General features: G+C 47.7%; 1 protein-coding gene across 1 annotated transcript in view; it reads right to left on the reverse strand.

Annotated features, from left to right (window-relative positions):
• Positions 1-17,836, reverse strand: part of LOC116628033 (transmembrane channel-like protein 7) — a 49,016-nt gene extending 31,180 nt beyond the window's left edge. Inside the window, exons 1-3 of the mRNA XM_032398074.1 lie at positions 17,764-17,836; positions 2,731-2,974; positions 1,691-1,839 (exon numbers count right to left, since the gene is read on the reverse strand). Coding sequence (XP_032253965.1) covers positions 1,691-1,839; positions 2,731-2,974; positions 17,764-17,830 — 460 coding nt within the window. The 5' untranslated portion in view covers positions 17,831-17,836. The remainder of the gene's footprint in view (positions 1-1,690; positions 1,840-2,730; positions 2,975-17,763) is intronic.
• Positions 17,837-19,275: the final 1,439 nt, after the last annotated feature.

Genomic DNA, 19,275 nt, shown 5'->3' on the forward strand with positions numbered 1-19,275 from the left:
ATAGTTTTTACTTTATGATAGAAACTATGTCATCCTAAGAGGTATTTCCCCCCAGCTCTGCTATGTCATCCAAATGTTCCAATGTTTTTTCCTAATTTTATATTTTGGCACAACTTCCAGTTTCTATATACTCGCTATGGACTGAATTGTATCCTCCGCTCCCCACCCCCCGCCCCAAATTCACATGCTGAAGCACTAACCCCTAATGTGATGGTATTTTGAGGTGGGGCCTTTGGGAGGTGATTAGGTTTAGATGAGGTCGTAAGAGTGGGTCCCCATGATGGGATTAGTGGCCTTACAAGAAGAGGCATCAGAACTCGAGCCCTCTCTCTCTCTCTTTCTCCCTCTTTCCCCAAGAGTGCACAAAGTTGAGGTCATGTAAAGACACAGTGAGAAGGCAGCCTGGTCTTGAACTTCCAGTCTCCAGAGTATAAGAAAATAAATTTTGGGACACCTGAGTGGCTCAGTCAGTTAAGTGTCTGCCTTCGGTTCAGGTCATGTTCCCAGGGTCCTGGAATCAAGCCCCACATTGCGGGAGGAGATCCCCACTCAGCGGGGGGGGTCTTGCTTCTTCCTCTCCCTCTCCCCTTCCCCCACTCATGTTCTCTCTCACTATCTCTCTCTCTCTCAAATAAATAAAATCTTAAAAAAAAAGAAAAGAAAAGAAATTTCTGTTGTTGAGGCCACCCTGTCTATGGTATTTTGTTATAGCAGCCGGAGCTGACTAACCATACTGCAACCCAATTCTTACCAATATGGAAAAGTAGGGATCTTCAGTATTTTCAGGGCCATGGGCACCTTTGGCAGTCTGGTGAAGCCTAATGAACCCCATCTCAGAATAACATTTTAAATGCACCAAATAGGGGCGCCTGGGGGGCTCAGTTGTTAGGCGTCTGCCTTTGGCTCAGGTCATGATCCCAGAGTCCTGGGATCCAGCCCCGCATCGGGCTCCCTGCTCGGCCAGGAGGCCTGCTTCTCCCTCTCCCACACTCCCTGCTTGTGTTCCCTCTCTCGCTGTCTCTCTCTGTCAAATAAATAAATAAAATCTTTAATAAATAAATAAATAAATGAATGCACCAAATATTATATGTTAACTAACTAGAATTTAAATAAAAAATTTGGAAAAAATAAATGGAATCATATATTTTGCATATATATGATAAATAAAATAAAATAAAATAATAAATGCACCAAATACAGGGGCACCTGGCTGGCTCAGCATGGGACTCCTGATCTCAGGGTTGTAAGTTCAAGCCCCATGTTGGGTGTAGAGATTACTTAAAAAATAAAATCTTAAAAATAAAAAAAATAAATGCACCAAATACAAATGGACATACGGTTATAATACTAAAAACCAAATCTGTGCTAGAGTAATACATGAGCTTCTTCATTAGGACATTAAATAACAAGACCTAGTGGCCGATCTTACAGATTCCCTGCTGCAATTTCAAAGTAGTGATGAGCACAAGTGATATTCCAAGATAATACAACTGGAAGGAATAGGAAAATATCTGATTTTCCTGGGGACGAAGACACAGGTTCTGCTAATCCTAACTGGTGCCATTGCTCCCATTCATCGTGGAAGGAAGTGCTAAATTTCATCTACAGCTTAGAGGAAACGAAGCTGTACGTTCCCCCAGGCACAGAAGTCTTCCCCAGAGAAGCATGTGCAGAGTGGGGGGAATGGTACCTTCTATGCTGCGAATGTCCTCCCGCCACAGCTCCAAGTGGGTGGTCATCTCACGAGCCTTCCCTATGAACCTCTTCCAAGACTTGCTGCTATACCGCTTCCACTGGTCCCACTCGGATAAATACTTCATTTGGGTCTCCTGAATGTTCCTGCATTAAAAAACAATCATGACAATGATCAGGAAAGTGTCATCAAGCCTCAGCATCAAATAAAACCCCAGCCGAGAGGATGTGGAAGACCTGGAGCCCTCATACACTGCTGGTGGAAATGTACAATGGTGTGGCCACTAGGAAAAACAGTCTGGATATTCCTCAACACGTTAAACACAGAATTAACCATTATGACTGGGCAATTCCACTCCTAGGTGGATACCCCCAAAGAACTGAAAACAGGGTCCCAAACAAAAACTTGTACATAAATGTTCATTACAGCACTATTCACAATAGCCAAAAGGTGGAAACAACCCAAATGTCCACCAACAGATGAACGGACAAACAGAACATACATATCCATCCATACAATGAAATATCATTCAACCATAAAAAGGAATGACTATCATGTACTGATACATGCCATAACTTGGATGAACCTTGAAAACATCATGCTAAGTGAAAGAAGCCAGTTATAAAAGGTCACATATTGTATGATTCCATTTACCTGAAATGTCCAGAATGGCAAATCTAGAGACAAAGAGTAGATCAGAGGTTGGCAGGGGCTGAGGGGAGGGGAAGCAGGGAGGGACTGCAGACAACAATGAGGTTCTGGGGGGGTTGCAGAGCCAGAAGATGGAAGGAGCCCGGGTCCCTGAATGACTGCAAAGTTCCCCTTTGATCTGAACCCAGGACTTTTATGTGAACAAGAAATAAACTTCTAATACATTGAGCTACTACATGTTTGGGTAACTTTGTTGCTGCAGCTTGGCTGACCCTAAGTAATACATTTCTAAGTACGTGAACTCTTCAGGAAATGCATTCCATGCATAAAACACACCTCTGCCCAAAACATACATCAGATGCCTTCTAGATGGCCACCGAACAAACCTTAGCCTCCGCTTCTCAGAGATGTTCAGTGCATACTTCCGAATCGATTGGCTATTGAGGTTTTCGGTGATTCCTCCCTCCAGCTGGGAGCTGTAAGAGTCTGTCGGCTTCAGCAAAGTGCCACTTTGCTTGTCTCGGGAAAGAATGGTCGTCCTCTTGCGTGCAATGGACCGATAGCTTGGCAATTCTTGAAGGAAATTCACAGGTGGAGAAGAAAAGCCACTGGAGTCCAAAGAGAGGTTCTCTGGGCAAGAAAGAAAAAAAAGAGAACCATCAGTAACCACAGTGAGCTTGGGAGCCAATAAAAAAAAAATCTTTTTTTTGCCTACCTAAATCATGCAGACGGTCACTAGTCTGCGCCCCTGACAAAATCATTTGTACCTTCATTATTCTATTTACCAGGATGGTGCTCAGGACAATGCCATCATCTGCAAATGGGTTCACTTTCAGCAGCTGCATGTGCAAATATGCTTTAGGTTACATGACATCTGAGTTCTAGTGTTTGGATGCAGCCACCAGCTAAATGTGTGACCTCGGCCAGTTATCTAAACTCACCTACATTTGTCAGATGGGACTAGTACTATTTGCCCCAACTATCTTCCCAAAGTGTGGGCTATAATGATGTATAGGATAAAATTCCGAAAAGCATAAAGCATTATGCAAATGTATAATGACACCATCAACAGCAACAATAATAATAATAGCATTGACAGAGCACTTCCTGTGCACCAGGCACTGTGTTAAGAGCTTCACACGCACTCATGGATCTGGGCTGGCCGTGGGATCTGCTCGGACCAACAGAATGCAGTGGAAGTAATGCTGGCCAGTTCTAAGCCTTGCCAGCTTCGGCTGCTCTCTGGATCCCAGCTGCTGCCATGTAAACAAGCCCAAGCTGACTTGCTGAAGGATAAGACCATTGGAGCAGGGACGATCGCCCCAGCTGAGACCATCCAGGCTGGCCTGCAGCCAGCTGTCACTCAGCTGACCGTAGATGCTCACACATACTGAGGTAGGTACTATTATCAGTCCCATTTTACAGATGAGAAAATAAAGTTGATGGGTTGCCCAACCCCATGCCCAGGTCCTAAAAGCTCTGCGTGGTCGGATTCTTGTCTGTGTCTGCAGTTCCTCAAGCTCTCTGCCCTCCAACCACATATTTTTTAGGATCTTTCAGATACGAAGATGGGCCCTGTTTCCTCCTCCTCAGAGCCTTTGCATATGCTGTTCCCTCTGCCTGGAATGAACTTGCCACACCTATTTATCCTATTAGCTCCTACTCACACGTCACTTCCTCAGGGAAACCGCCCCTGCCCCACGGCACTATGACCGGTACCTTGTTACATTTCCCCACACACACACTAAGTCCTTTACAGCACATCACAATTTGTAAATAAATACATAATATTTGTAAATAAGTGTCTTTGTGTGACTGTGTGAGTACATCTGTCTCCTCCAGGAGACTGGAAATTCTCCAAAGGCAGGGACTGTGATGATGTCTTCACCACTGCACCCCAGGACCTAGCACCATCCTTGATTCAGAGAGGAATTCAATAAATGCTCATTGGATGGATGGATGGATGGATGGATGGATGAATGGATGGATGATATTACTAATTAGCTCATGCTTAACCTGTGAGTGGGGGCGCTGAAAACAGAACCAGGTCTGCCTGACAAAAATCTGTATTTGTTCTACTACATCATGCCACTGCTGGAGGCCAAGTTTTGCTGAGCCTTATGCAGTGGTCTAAGAAGGAAGGGCCTTCCATTGAAGTTGAAGGACACTACTTTCAAGATGGGTTTTATGCCTGATCCAATTTTAGTTGTGGAAAGACTACCTTGAATGGAGACAGGACACAGGGAGAGGCAGTAGGAAACAGTCATAATTACCTAAGTAATTACCCCCATAGGCAGCAAAACTTTTAAGACTTAATATTAGATGCTAAATTGCTTGGGTTTGAATCCTAGCTCTGTTGATAATTAGCGTGTGTGTCTTTGGGAAAGTTACTTAAACCTCTGAACTTCAGTTTCCTTATCTCAAATACTCATTCATTCAACAAATATATCTACCATGTGTCCGATCTGGAGTTAGAGATACTGCCATGAACAAAACAAATGCCCTATTCACATGGCACTTATATTTTGAGGCGGGGGAGGGGAAGATTAGACAGTAAATAGGGGATGAATATTATGCCAGGAGGTGATAAGTGCGAAAACAAAAACAGAGTGGGGTAAGGAGACAGGTGATAGGCGGAGTGCACCGGTTCTGAGAAGGTGGGTCAGGTATGGTCTCTGTACTAAAGTAAGCTGAGGCTGAATAGAGGGCATGAGCCCTATGGATATTTGGGGAAGAGCATCCCAGGAGAGGGAAACAGCAAGTGCAAAGACCCTGAGGCAGGGGTGTGTACGGCATGCTTGAGGAAGAGCATGGAGGTCTATGTGACTAGAGTAGAGTGAATGAACAGGAGCCTCATAGGCTCTGTTGTTGCCGACCTCCAATGAGCCACACCAGCCCCTCTGCAGTCCCCTCAAATCTGGGCTGATCTGTGACTTGCTTTAGCCAAGACTGCAACAGAAATGTTGCTCTGCCAATTCGAGCCTCAAGCCTTAAAAGGGCCTGGAAGTTCTCACTTTTGTGCTGTTGGGACCCCAAGGCTGACGTGTAAGAAGTCTGGCAATGTTGCTGGGACAACCATGTGGAGAGGAAGAGGCCCCAAGTGTCCAAGGAAGAGACCCAAGGAAACAGTGGACAGCGAGAACCAAAGTCTCTGGCTCTGACCCCAGTGAGCTCTTGCAGCCAGTCCCCAGCCCTTGGGTCATCCTCATGGAGTGCCCCCATGGGTACGAAGAGGCCTTCTGGAAGCTGCAGACCCAACAGACAGGACATGCAGCAGAGCAAACCATCTCTTCTGTGCCCTGCTGATTTCCCGGCGCACAGAGTCAGCAGAAACAATAAAACAGGGTAAGCCATCACGTTTGGAGTAGTGTGCTAACAACAATAGGTAACTGGGGCAGGGAGCAAGGAAAAGCAGAGGTTAGAGAGGTGCCTGGGGCCAGACTGAGTCAGACTCTGTGGGCTGGGTATGACGCTTGGATGTGGCAGACTGAAGGCTCGGAGCCGAAGCCCGTCGAGATCTGACCACATTTTCAAGGATCACCCTGGAGGCTGCCTGGCCAAGCACGGGACCCACCCACAGGGGCCAGCCTATGAGCAGTGAAGGCAACCACATGGGGAGAAAGGCAACCAGCACAGGCCCTGGCACGCAGTGGGCTCCATAAATGTACTTACAGCTAACAGGAGGAGGGAGGGCTGGGGAGGGGGAAACCAGCCAAGGCCTCGCTCTCTGAGCTGGAGTCTGACAGAGCAGATTTGGAACGTTGGCCTCTCTGATGAGCATGTTCAGACACAACGGTCAGCTGTCTCACTGCAGATGACACACAGACACGCGCCTGGAACCCTGCCAGTTGCCGGCGAATCTCACTCAACCTTCCATTTCCCTGCCCCTGCGCACCGTGTGGATATGATCCACTTCCATCAGTAACAGCGGCTCCCTAGAGCCAACGTGGTGGGTGGGGCGGGCGGGGGCCTAGAGGCTAAAGGGTCCAGGCCCTGGCTGGAGGCCACTCCTTCTGGACAGCAACAAAGAGCTCTTATTAACCTCAAACAAAGGTCTTTGAATATGGAGCAGCACTGACCCAACTGAATATTCAGCAACTGTAGGGTCAGGGACCAAGGGCGGGAGCTGGAGCCTGGGCTGGCTTGTCACCCACTAGCCGGGCCACCCCGGGCGAGACAAGGACTGTCTCTGGGTCACATGTTTCTCGTCTCAGGAATGGGGTATATAATACCACGGACCTCATCAGCGTGATCATGAGGGTGGCGTTACAAACAAAACCAATAATATTAGCTAGGATTTACTGAGCACTTACCTTGTGCCAGGCTATTTGAGGTACTCAGCATGTGTCACCACACTTAATACTCTGAACTACTCTTTAAATAGAATCATCCCATTTTATGGATGAAGAAACTGAGGTTTGGAGAGGTGAAGGGCCTTGCCCACTCACCCAGCTAGTAAGTGTTGGAATGAGGACCCTCTCATGGGTCTTCCAAATGCCAAAGCTGAAGTTCTCAGCATGAAATGATTCGGTGGGCCATGGATTTGAAAGTGCTTTGTGAACACTAAAGATAGAAATTATTTCACTGTTCCTCCATACACTCCTATTCATGTTCCATAACAACAGTCCCTGGTGGAAAACTGTAGTTTCAAAATGGCCATCATTGAAGAGCAATGATTTTTCCTCTTCAGACGTTCTTGGGAAGTGCTTCATCTTCAAATAGAGAAAAAAAATCACAAGCAGACCTCTGAACACAGGCATCATTATCTCTATCACAAAGATCCACCTCCGCTCATTTTCATCCAGCACACGTCTGTAAAAGCATGACATCACCTGATTTCCCACGCCAACCTGCAGCGGGAGCCAGGGAAGGCTTCACGGCCCCGGCTTTTCAACAGGGAAACTGGGGCCCAGAGAAATGGAGGCTTGCCCCAGGCTTTGCCGTCAAGACAGACTCCCAGTTCTACCTTCTTAGAAAGACAGGTTGCATCATCTCTCAGAGCCTTGCTTTTCTCATCCTTAGAGAATAAGAATGTCTCATTACAGTTACTGTCAGATGTTCTCCCGAGTGGGTCCAGCTGAGATTGTTGTCAGCATGGCCAATGAAGTCCTGTGGTCAGTGTGTGGGCTGCCTGTTGGCCATTTGCATGGGAGGCAGGAGCGTTTTTGAGACACTGGGGGGCCTCCATCCAGGAATGTCTAGAATCTGTTGGCCACTGGAGCTGGATTTCAGCAATTAGGAGATTATTATTTAGGTGGGAGGATGACTGGGTAATTACAGGAGATGCGGGGGCAGGGGTGGGCATTAAGTACTTCTGATATCTGGCATTCTTCCAGGTTAAAGACAAAGTTAGTCTCTCTGAGACTTAAAGCAGTGTCTTGCTCATGGAGAGCCCTCCATCTGAAGGATGAATGAATGAATGAATGAATGGGCAGAGGGGAAACCTGGAGAGCATCCTTAGGTCCCAACTTTCTTGGCAGCTCTTTCCACAGGTCACGAGATCCTATCCATAGGCACGAACACTCCCAGGATGTGGGCACAGGCCAGCTGTGATCTAAATGGGACTAAAACCACCACCAGCCTCCCTCGAGTGCCTGCCAAGAACCTAGCCCAACCATATTTGGCACTGGGCTCACTTCAGGGTTTTCTTCCCACTTGCAGAATCATGGAAACTCCTGGCAAGAAGGGACCTTCTGGGTCATCTGGTTCAGGCCTCTCGCCAGCCGCTGGGGGAATGAGTTCTGTTTGACAAATTGCATGGAGCCCTTCTCTGCGCGAGGCTCTAGAGAGGAGGAAGGTTTACAGACTTGCTTCCTGCCTCAACGACCTTTCACTCACTCTTTCAATCTTATCTCCCAAGTGCCCACCCCACTGCACTCATCCCTAATTCTGTCCTCCTCCCTAATTGTTCACTTGCACCTTGTCTCTGACCCTCTCCCTCCCCCCTTAGGACTAGCAATCTTCACAGGGACAGGGAGCCCATCTCTCTCCTGCACTGCTGAGTCCCCAGGGTCTAGCACAGAACTTGACACATGGTGGATGCTCAATAAACACCTGCTGAATGAATGAATGAATGAATGAATGAATGAATCTGGTGTGTGGGGTACGGGCAATGTTCGCTTACCTACCAGGCAGACCAAAGCATGCGTTTAGCACACCAGCAAAGCAGGGGCACCAAAAAGGGAGAAAAAGATTTAAGGAATTTAAGCACTGAATATTATTCTTTTCTATATGGATGATATATTTTTTTTCACAATTGAAAAAAAATTTTAAAGGAGAAAAAATAAGCTGGCAAAAAATAATGACTGGGATGTTGACCATATATGATATCCTTCCTTTTTAAGGTACTTCACACAAACGAGCCCTGTTAGAAGCGTGCTTTGCTGTTATTTCTCAAGAAATGCTCAAATGGCTCATGCACATCCTGTGTGAGATTACCAATAAGGCAATGTAGACATTGATTTCAGAACTTTTTGGACTTCTTTCCACTCATATTCTTTGACATTGTTTTTATTTTGGATGCTAACTGGCGTACCTCAAGTAATTTGTGCTCACAGCTCACCCTAACCCTAACCCAAGGGTTCACAGTCGAGGGGATCTAGTTGAAGCTGCTAGGACATCTCCACCAAGTGGTCCAAGGCCTGAGTTTTATCACTGCCCTCCTCCTGGAAAGGCCACACACCTGCCCATCCATCCATCCATTCAGTCGCTCACTCAAAAACATTTACTGAGCAACTGCTATGTGCCAGCCAAGCATTGTTCTAAGACTGGGACATAGCCTTGAATATGACACACAAGTTCCCTTGCCTTCATGGGACTTAACATTCTAGCCAGAGGAGACCGACGGTAAACAAGTTAGGAACAATATATTTCAGATGCTGAGAGTGTGTGGAGAAAAATAAGGCAGGGATGGGTTAGAGCAAAGCCTACAGGAAGAGAGGGAAAGAGCCATGTGGCTATCTGGGAGAAGAGAGCATCCAAGGGAGAGAGAGGAGCAAGTGCAAAGGCCCTGAGGCAGGACTGTGCCCAGTCAGTTCAAGGAACAAGAGGGAGGCCAGTGTGGCTGAAAGAGAGTCAGCAGAGAGGAGAGTGATGGGGTAAGAGTTCTGGGGAGAAACAAATATCTGTGGGCCATGGTGAGGACTTTGGCTTTTAGTCAAGTAAGGTGGGAGCCATGAGGGGTTTTGAGCAGCGGAATGACATAATCTGACTCAGATTTAAGAAGATCTCTCTGGCTGGCCCTGTGGCTATTTCTGTCCCTGAGCTGCACAGGTTGGCATGGCTATATCCCATGCCAGGGCATCATGTGTCACGCTGCACTGTCCTTTTGCAACGAGAGAAATGTTCTGTATCTGCACTGTCCAGTATGGTGACCACCAGCCACACGTGGCTACTGAGCAATTGAAATGTGGCTGGTGAGACTAAGGAAATGAATTTTTAACTTTATCAGACTTTATTAAATTTATATTTGCATAGCCCCATGTGGCTAGTGGCTACTGGATTGGACAATGTAGAGAGGCCTCATTCTTCGGAGTCCAAAGCCTAGTCTGAGAGGGGAGGATCCAAGGGCCTTGGGAGCCTCTTCCATCTGCCAGTCCGGGAGGACCTGTATGAGTCACACCACCTGGCACCTGGGTGGGGCCTAGGGACTGGCTGGTCCAAGGCTTTATGACCAGATGAGCAGAGTTCAAGAGGAGTGACTAACTGGGTAATCAGAGTGACTCTGGGCCCTGAACCCGAGTCTCCCGGTTTTCAAGTGGGTGGAGCATCCAGGGGGCTATCTGTGGAGCAATCATTGTGATTCTGTCTGAGGAGGAGACAGACAGAGTGGTTAAGAGCACCGCCTCCAAAGCCCACTGCCTGGATTCAAATCCCGGGTCCACTTGCTACCTTGTTGACCATTCCATGCCTCAGTTTTCCCACCTGTAAAATGGTGACAGGAGTTCCCACCTGACAGGACCATCCTGAGGATTAGACGGTTACTATTTGCTTAGAAAAGAGGTCAACAAACCTTACAATTTCCTTACTATTATCACTCAGTCTCTTGTCATAACTACTCATCTCTGCCATTGTCGCGGGAAAGCAGCCATAATCCATAAGTGAATGGGCATGATTGTGCTCTAATAAAACTTTATTTATAAAAATAGGTGGCAGGCTGGATTTCGCCCCTGGGTTGTAATTTGCAGACCCCTGGCTTAGAGCAGTGCCTGGCACATTGTGCTATACATCCAGTTATTTACTAATGAACTCAATGTACAGAAAGATTTCATATTTGCTGTGAGGGATCTTCCTATGGACCACGCTACTCCTTATGTGGAGTGTTTATCTTCCTTGGCCACGATTTCTCCAAAAAAGATTTCCAACATTTCTGGAAGCAACAACAAAAAGAACTAGGCTTTACTGAGCATTTACCATGCACCGTGATTACGCCAAACCCTTTACATACTTAGCTTCTGTGATCCTCACCATCACTTCACCGCATGGGTCCTTCTTGGGTGTTACCTTCATTTGGCAATATAGAAAGTTCAGAGAAGGGGCGCCTGGGTGGCTCAGTTGGTTAAGCGACTGCCTTCGGCTCAGGTCATGATCTCAGGGTCCTGGGATCGAGCCCCGCATCGGGCTCCCTGCTCGGCGGGAAGCCTGCTTCTCCCTCACCCACTCCCCCTCTGCTTGTGTTCCTGCTCTCGCTGTCTCTCTCTCTGTCAAATAAATAAATAAAATCTTTAAAAAAAAAAAAAAGAAAGTTCAGAGAAGAACTTTGCCCAAGGTTGAGCCAAGGTCTGACACCCATGGCAATTAGCATGGCGCCTGGAACATCTTAAATCAAATACACATCTGTCAAATGAACACACGGACACACTGCGTCTAGAGTCACAACATTAATGTCCTTCTGTTTCAGTAGCTTGTCAGTAACTTCTAAGAGCCTCAGTTTCTGGGGCGGGCGGAGGGAGGGATAAAATGGGCAAATCACACTTCCTGAGTTGCTGTGAGTAATTCAAGAAACCTACCCAGTTGAGTCCAAAGTCAAACTGCTGACCGGGGCTGACCAGATCCTCAGGAACTGGCTCCTGCCTGCCTGACCTCATCCCCTCTCCTCCTCTAGGCTCCAGCCTGAGCCCTCCTCAAATACACCGTCGTGCCCACCTCTACCCGGTGCTCTCGCTGGGCCCAGAAGTCTGTACCTCAGAGAGACCACTCTGACCACCTCAGCTAAGTAGGCCCTCCCCCTCTCTAGCTCATCACCCCTTTATTTCCTTCTCAGCAGGTATGGTTAGCTGTTAACTACCCTATTTTCCTCTACCTGTTCAGCGAATGTTTCCCCTGCTTGACCAGACGCTTCCTGAAAGCATGTCTCTGGCCCTGTCTCTCTCACTACTTGGGTTCCTCGCCTGGTACTGGGTCATGTCAGGCAGGTCAGTTCTCTTCCTCCTCCTCCTCCTGCTGGTGGGGTGGCGGGGGGAGCCCCACCGAAGGTCTGGGTAGTCCCACACTCAAACAAAGCTCCTTTATAAAGCAACCAGATTGCAACAAAGCTACAACACTGAAAAGTCATTTCCCCCTTTTATCCCTCTAAATTCTTCACTTCCTGAAAAAAAAACACAAAAACAAAAAAAGCCACCAAGGGCCTTTGGGCCTAATCTGGCCTGAGTTGCTGGGCAGAGCTCACTCAGCCTCTTCAGACAAAGGGGAAAAAACAACTCAAGTCAGATGGCTGGCTGGCTGGCTCACCAGAGAACCACTGTGGCCTTGTGTGGTCTTTCGTGGCCTGTGCAGTCTCCGGCTGCGTCCAGACCTGCAGAAGATCCCTCCTTCCCGGGACACCTTTAGCGACGAGTGACCCTGACCCATGGGCTTAGCCGATGAGGGGAAGAAAATAAACAGTACAGGATCAATGGTTACTTGTCTTCCAGTTTAAGACAATGTGTCAGACTAAAACAACCCAAATAGTTGTTAACTATATAACTGATAGCGTAACCCCAGAAAGTGTAGGTATACAACACATGAAGTCATCAAGTCTTACAATATTAAGGCTAGAGAAGGCCCAAATAATAATAATATAATAATAATAGCAACAGTACCATTTGAGTGCTCAGAGCCTGCCAGGTGTAATGCTAAGTCTTCAACATGCTTATCTCATTAAACCCTCGCAGAAACTGGGGCGCCTGGGTGGCTCAGTCGGTTAAGCCGCCGACTCTAGATTTTGGCTCAGGTCATGATCTCAGGGTCGTGACACTGAGCCCCGAGTGGGGCTCCGGACTCAGTGGGGAGTCTGCTTGGGATCCTCTCCCTCTGCCCCTCCCCCCACAGTGCTCCGTTGTATGCATATGCACACTTCTCTCTCTAAAATAAATAAATAAATCTTAAAAACAAAAAATCCTCTCAGCGACCCTAGCAGATAGGGGGATGATTATCCCCATTTCACAGAGAAGAAAACGGAAGGTCAGAGGGGTAACAGGACTTGCTCAAGGTCACACACCTGGTAATCGGCCACGTTGGGAATTTGTACACGGGCTGGGCAGGTTTCATAAAAACTGTCAGATGTCTTCTTTATTTACCTTAAAACAGAACAAAAATAAAAAACAAACCAGATCCCAGCCCCCCCCTCCCCCGCCCAAGAGAAGGAGTCTAAAGAGGCTGTTTAGTTTTATCCCTTTACCCTCCCTTCACCCTTCCAAGTGTTCCTGCTCCCAAAGCCCAGACCGAGTCCCACCCAGTAGAAAATGGGGTCAATGCAAATACAGTCACCCTGCCCCCAGTGCTGCCCCTTGACGAGGAGAGAGGAGAGGCGAGTGGTTCTGAAGCCATCGCATAAGTTGCAATCCTGTCCGGCTGTGACATAATGACAATCAGTCCATCTTGGTTGAGTCACTTGGGTTCCCCCGATGAACAATGGGATAATGGTCACAGCAAACCCTCACATAAGGGTTAAGAGTCCCTGAGTTTGGCCAGTCCTTGAAAAGTTAAGCACAGAATGACCATAGGATCCAGTGATTCCACTCCTAAGTATATACCCAAGAAGGCTGAAAACAGATGTTCAATCAAACACTTGTACCCAAGTGCTCACAGTAGCATTTTTCTTTTTTTTTAGATTTTTTTTTTTTTTAAAGATTTTTCATTTATTTATTTGACAGAGAGACACAGCGAGAGAGTGAACACAAGCAGGGGGAGTGGGAGAGGGAGAAGCAGGCTTCCCGCTGAGCCGGGAGCCCGATGCGGGGCTCGATCCCAGGACCCTGGGATCATGACCTGAGCCGAAGGCAGACGCTTAATGACTGAGCCACCCAGGCGCCCCAGCATTTTTCCTAATAGTCAAAAGATGGAAACAATCCAAATGTCCATCAATGGATGAATGGACATACAGATGGTAGGATAACCATACGACGGAATACTATTCAGCTATAAAAAGGAATGAAGTACTGATACACGCTACAACATGGACAAGCCTCGAAAACATTATTTACGCTAAGTGAAGAAGTCAGTCACAAACGGTCATGCTATTGTATGAGCTCATTTATATGCAATGTCCGAAATAGGTACATCCATAGAGAAGGAATGCAGATTGGTGGTAGCCAGGGGCTGGGCAGAGGGGGGGAATCAGGGAGTGATAGCTTAATGGGCACAGGTCTTCCTTTGGGGGTGAGGAAAATGTCCTTTCCTCACCCCCAAAGGGGACACTTCCAAGTGGTTGATTTTGTTATGTGAATCATAACTCAATTTAAAAGTCACTGACTACGAGCTAGTTGAAGATGATCTAGGATGAAGTATTTACCGAATGGAATATGATAAACGTTTGGTAAACGGGAAAAGCCACCAAAAGTCATTCCATGCAGTAAACACAGAACATGCCAGGAACCAGGGGGCTGAGGGACCGGGGGTGGGCAAATGCCCCCTGGGGGGTGCCTGAGATAGGGTGGGGTCTTTGCCTCTTGGAGGAGGTGACACTCAAGCTGAGATCAGGCAGAGGAATAATGACTGTAAGACCTGAGGAGGAGAACACTGGAAGGGACCAGTGGGTAGCTGTGGCCTGGGGGGCAAGGAAAAGCAGCAGGGCTCAGGAGAGGTAGCCAGGGGCCGGCTCAGAGAGGCCCCAGAAGGTGGTCTTGCAGCTTTTACTCCTGTCAGAACCTTCACTTATAGTGGTGGAAACTGAGGCAAATCACTGTCTGAACTTAGGTCTGTTCCATTCTAAAATCCCTGCTCTTAAAAATGATATAACTCAAGAGAAGCAAGAATACAGCCCCACGGATACTTGGACAGGGTGAGGCCAGTGGGCCATGTGGACATGGAGCAGGGACAGAGAGTCCAGCTTGCGAGAGGGGAGGCAGTCAGGGAAGGCTTCCAGGAGGAAGTGACGCCGGATTGAAAGAGGAGGAGTATGCCTTATAATGGAATAAGGTAATGAATGGCACCCACGGCACAGGGAACATAAGGGGCTTCACAGGCTCTAGAAGCATCATGGGGCCAAATCATGAAAGGCATCTACTCAATTAATATTTACTGAAGGCCTACTATGCACCAAGCACTGCACTAAGCATGGGGACATGATGGTGAGCCAAACAGGCCCAGCCCTTGTTCTCCTGGGGCTTATCATCTAGTAGGGAACAGGGACGTTAATAACAACAGTTAACACATGGTGCTGTGGCAGCCAGTCTCCACGGTGGCTCCCAGTGATTCTCTCCCCCTAAATGCCCTGACATTCACACCCTTCCATGGGTCCTTTCTACACTGAACAGGGTGACCCATGTGACCAATAAGGTATTGCAGAAATAACAAGGTGGGATCTCCAAAAGCAGATGATAAAAGACATTACGGCTTCTTCTATACTCTCTCCTGGATCACATGCTCCAGGGAAAGCCATGTCCATAGGGCACTCAAGCAGCCTCTGCAAGGTCCATATAGAGAGGCTTCCTACCAAAAGCCAATGTCAATTTGTCATCCCTATGAGCAACTCATCTTTGGAAGGGATCTGCGGCCCCAGGCAAGCTTTCAGAGGACTGCATCCCTGGCCCACATCATGAATCCAACCTCGTAAGAGACCTTGAGCAAGAACCAGATAGGTCATCCCCAAATTCCTGACTTGCAGAAACTGTAAGATAAGAAGTGATTATCACTGTTCTAAGCCTCTAAGTTTGCGGATAATTTGTTACACAGCATAGATAACTAATATAAGTACTTACCAAGTTTTTTTGTGTTAACTCTCTTAATCCTTACATTGACCCCCTGAAGTAGATACTATCATGACTTCCATTTAATACATAAGGAAACTGAGGCACAAAGCACTTAAGCACTTTGCCCAAAGACAAGACCAGGGCATGGAAAATGAGGATTTGCATCTGGGAACCCAGAGGCCAGATTCTCAACCTCTACACCATAGCTGTCAGTGTGGCCTTGGGTATACTTCATTCACCCATTCATTCATTCATTCATTCAACACATATTTATCATCTACTATGTGCCAGACACTGTTCTAGGTCCTAGGAGAAGACAAAGTCCCTGGTTTTCATGGCACCTACATTCTAGAAGGAGAGACAGCTAATAGACAAGCAAACAATCAAACCAGATGACTTCAGATGGTGGTAAGTGCTTTGAAGAAATAAGCAAGGAAACTAGTCAGGGGAAGGGAGCTAGGGGTGCTTCTTCAGACAAGGAGGCTCCAGAGATCTGCATTTCTGAGGTGACATTTGAGCAGAGATCTGACAGGAGGAGGAAGAAACTGCCATAAGAAGATCAAAGAGACATGTAGTCCAGGCAAAGAGAACAGCTGGTGCAAAGGCCCTGAGGCAGTAACTGTATGTTGGAGGAATGGAAAAGCAGCAAGGGTAGCTGGAGCTGGACAGGTTAAGGGAGAGTCGTAGGTGATGAGGGTCTAGAAAGGTGAGCTGGGATGGAATCACCAGGCCTTACCAGGCACCACATTAAAGCCTGGAGTTTAGTCTGAGCACAATGGGAAACCACTGGGAAGTTTTAATTTAAGAAGGGGAGCGATATGATCTGTTTTATCATTTAGAAGGATGCATATTTCCCAATCTGTAAACCAGAACCCCTTTGTCTCCTGCCTGGCTCCAACTGTCCTCCCATGATGTCCATACAGCAGGCCACCATTTACAAAGTACAACAAAGTTACAAATGCGGTCCCTTCTGAGCCTCCCAGCCATGTTGGTGGATACAAGTTCACAAAGCATCATTTGTGCAAGGGACAGGGAAGACCTTTTAGTCAGAGGGGCCAGTTATGACACTTCTAAAAAAGATGCTTAGAGAGTCTCCTTTAACACCCAGCAAAGATCCAAGATAGATGAATCTCATCTGTAGGGAAACCAGGGTCAGCATCTTAAATGTGATGGATTGTGCTAAAATAAGAGGAAGATAAATGGAAGCCAACTAGAAAAATACTTGAATGGCTATCATTGAAAGGCTGAAGTTGAGCTGACACCAGCACTATTAATAATGAGCTAGAAAATAATTAGCATCGAACGGAACTTGACTTCTGTTTTCTGATTCCTGAGCAAGTTCCCAGGGTTTGGATCTCTTTAGATGTCTTTCTTCTTCTTTTTCTCCTTCTAGATGTAGAGAACAATCCAATCAGAAGGGCCCAATGCCCAAATCTACACTCATGGTTTACTGTAAATCCTTGTAACAAAACTTCTATTCTCAAATTGAAATAGAGGAAACGCTGCTTATAAAACTCACAGCAGGGTCTTGTGTTTTGTTAAAGGGCAAATGTAAGATGGGAATGCTATAAGGAAGCGCGCCTAGGTGCTGGTAACTTTTCTGTCTCGACTGGGTGGCAGTTGTACATGTTTATGTAAAAATTCACAGAGTTTACACGTCACTGTAAGTTTCACTCAGTAAAAAAGGACAAAGATTGTAACACTTGGCTGGCTACCATTTTTTGTGCCTTTCTACGTACCAGGCGGTGTGGTAGGCACTTCACAAATTTTTCTCTCAACTGATCCCACCACCACCCTCGTCCCATTTTACTGCCGAAGAATCGGAGGCTCAGAGAAGGCAAGCCACTTACCAAAGATCACACAGCAATAAACAGCCCAGGCAGAATTCTTTTCCAAGTCTGTCTAACTGTAAAGCCTGAAATGTCTGGGAGGCAGGCACCTCGTGGCAGAATGGTAGGGCTGGCGGGGCTCTCACACTCTTTTTCAGTTAACAGATAAGGGATCCCTAGAGCAGTAACGGGAAGGCACCACACGGTCGGGACTCCCACTCTGATGCTTCTTTGGGAGAGGGCACGCGCCCTCGGAATTGGGCGAGGATGGGTTGCAGAAGGGAGACCAGGAGAAAGAGAGATCCGCTTTCCCCCAAAGCCAGGAGCGCCCGGCGCGGGCAGGTGGCGAGGGGCTGGGCCCGCTCCAAGCCCCGGGCAGCTCGCCCGCCGGCCGCCGGGAGCGCGGTCCCCGCCGCCCTACCTGGGTGGATGAAGGGCTGCCTGCTGCGCCTGCCTGGCGGGAGCGCACTGGCGCTGGACTCGCTCATGGCTACGCCCCGCGCCCCCGACAGGCCGCCGGAGACCCGCTCCGAACGCCGCCGCCGCCGCCGCCGCCAGCTCCCGGAGCCGAAATTCCAGGTTCCGGCGCGGACGTCACAGAGGCCGGGGCGGGGCGCGGCGCCGAGGCGGCCCTTTCCCCGCGCGCCGCCGCCGGACCCCCGGGGGCCCAGGCGCGGGGTGGGAGTGCGGCGGGCGGTGGGAGCAGGGATCCGAGACACGGCGGAGCCGCAGGTCCGGGCAGGCTCCACCCAGCGGCCGAGAGAAGGGGCGACCTCCCGGATGTCTTACTAAATTTAAGAAGGGTTATTAATAAAAATAACCGGGACCCTGAACAAGTGTATCTAGTAAGTTACCATTTGGGTCCAAAAAGTTGGGTGGGGGGAGAATATTTGTACAGGTTTGTAAATGCGGGTGGGGAGCTGGGAGGCTCAGCGCGGTGCAAGGGAGGACGTCACCACCTAATGAGTTTGTGTTATAAATTTCACACCATATCCATGTTTCATCGCCAGACGTCTATCCATGGCCAGTTTCAAACAAAATTAAAAGTAATTGCCGAGTATAAATAAATGTAAAATGATTAAGTAAATGTAGTTCTATGTGCATTTGTATATAAGTAATTGCCAAATTAAATAAATAAATGGGGAAGTGTAGATAAATCTCCTGTGCAGCATTCCGGATAATTTATATATAGATACTTCAAGGAGGTGGAGCCTAACTCTCCACTCTAAATGGGGGCTGCACACTGTGATTTCCTCCCAAACAGGGCAGCATGGGTGGGAGGGCAAGTAACTTTACCTGAGAAATGCTTGGCAAACACTTTCTCAGACAGACTTTCAAGGTCAACACCCACAGTGATAAGTCACGTTGATGGTATGCACTCCTGGTATGATGTGATGAGAATTACACTACCTGTGGGGTCTCTGTCCCCAAAACCTGTCACCCTAGTCCAATCATAAGAAAACATCGGACAAACCCGACACGTGAGACATTCTAACAGGATACCTGGTTACTACTCCCCCAAATTGTCAAGTTCATCAAAAAACAGAGTGAGTCTGAGAAACTGTGAACAGCTAAGAGCCTAGGGAGACATGACCCCTGTAAGCGTAGCAGGGATGGGGAAGGGTAGGGATGTGGAACCAAAAAAAGGAGCACCTACTGGGGCGCCTGCGTGGCTCAGGGTCCTGGGATCAAGCCCTACATCCGGCTCCCTGCTCAGCGGGAAGCCTGCTTTTCCCTCTCCCACTCCCCCTGCTTGTGTTCCTTCTCTCACTGTGTCTCTCTCTGTCAAATAAATAAATAAAATCTTTTAAAAAAAAAGGAGCACCTAAGCAAATCTGAATAAAGGATGGACTTTAGATAATAAGAATGTGTCAATATTGGTTCATCTATAGTGAAAAATGTATCATAGTGAGGTAAGATAGTAGTAATCAGA

Source organism: Phoca vitulina, unplaced genomic scaffold (genome assembly GCF_004348235.1).
Source record: "Phoca vitulina isolate PV1807 unplaced genomic scaffold, GSC_HSeal_1.0 scaffold109, whole genome shotgun sequence".
NCBI classification, from domain to species: Eukaryota; Metazoa; Chordata; class Mammalia; order Carnivora; family Phocidae; genus Phoca; species Phoca vitulina.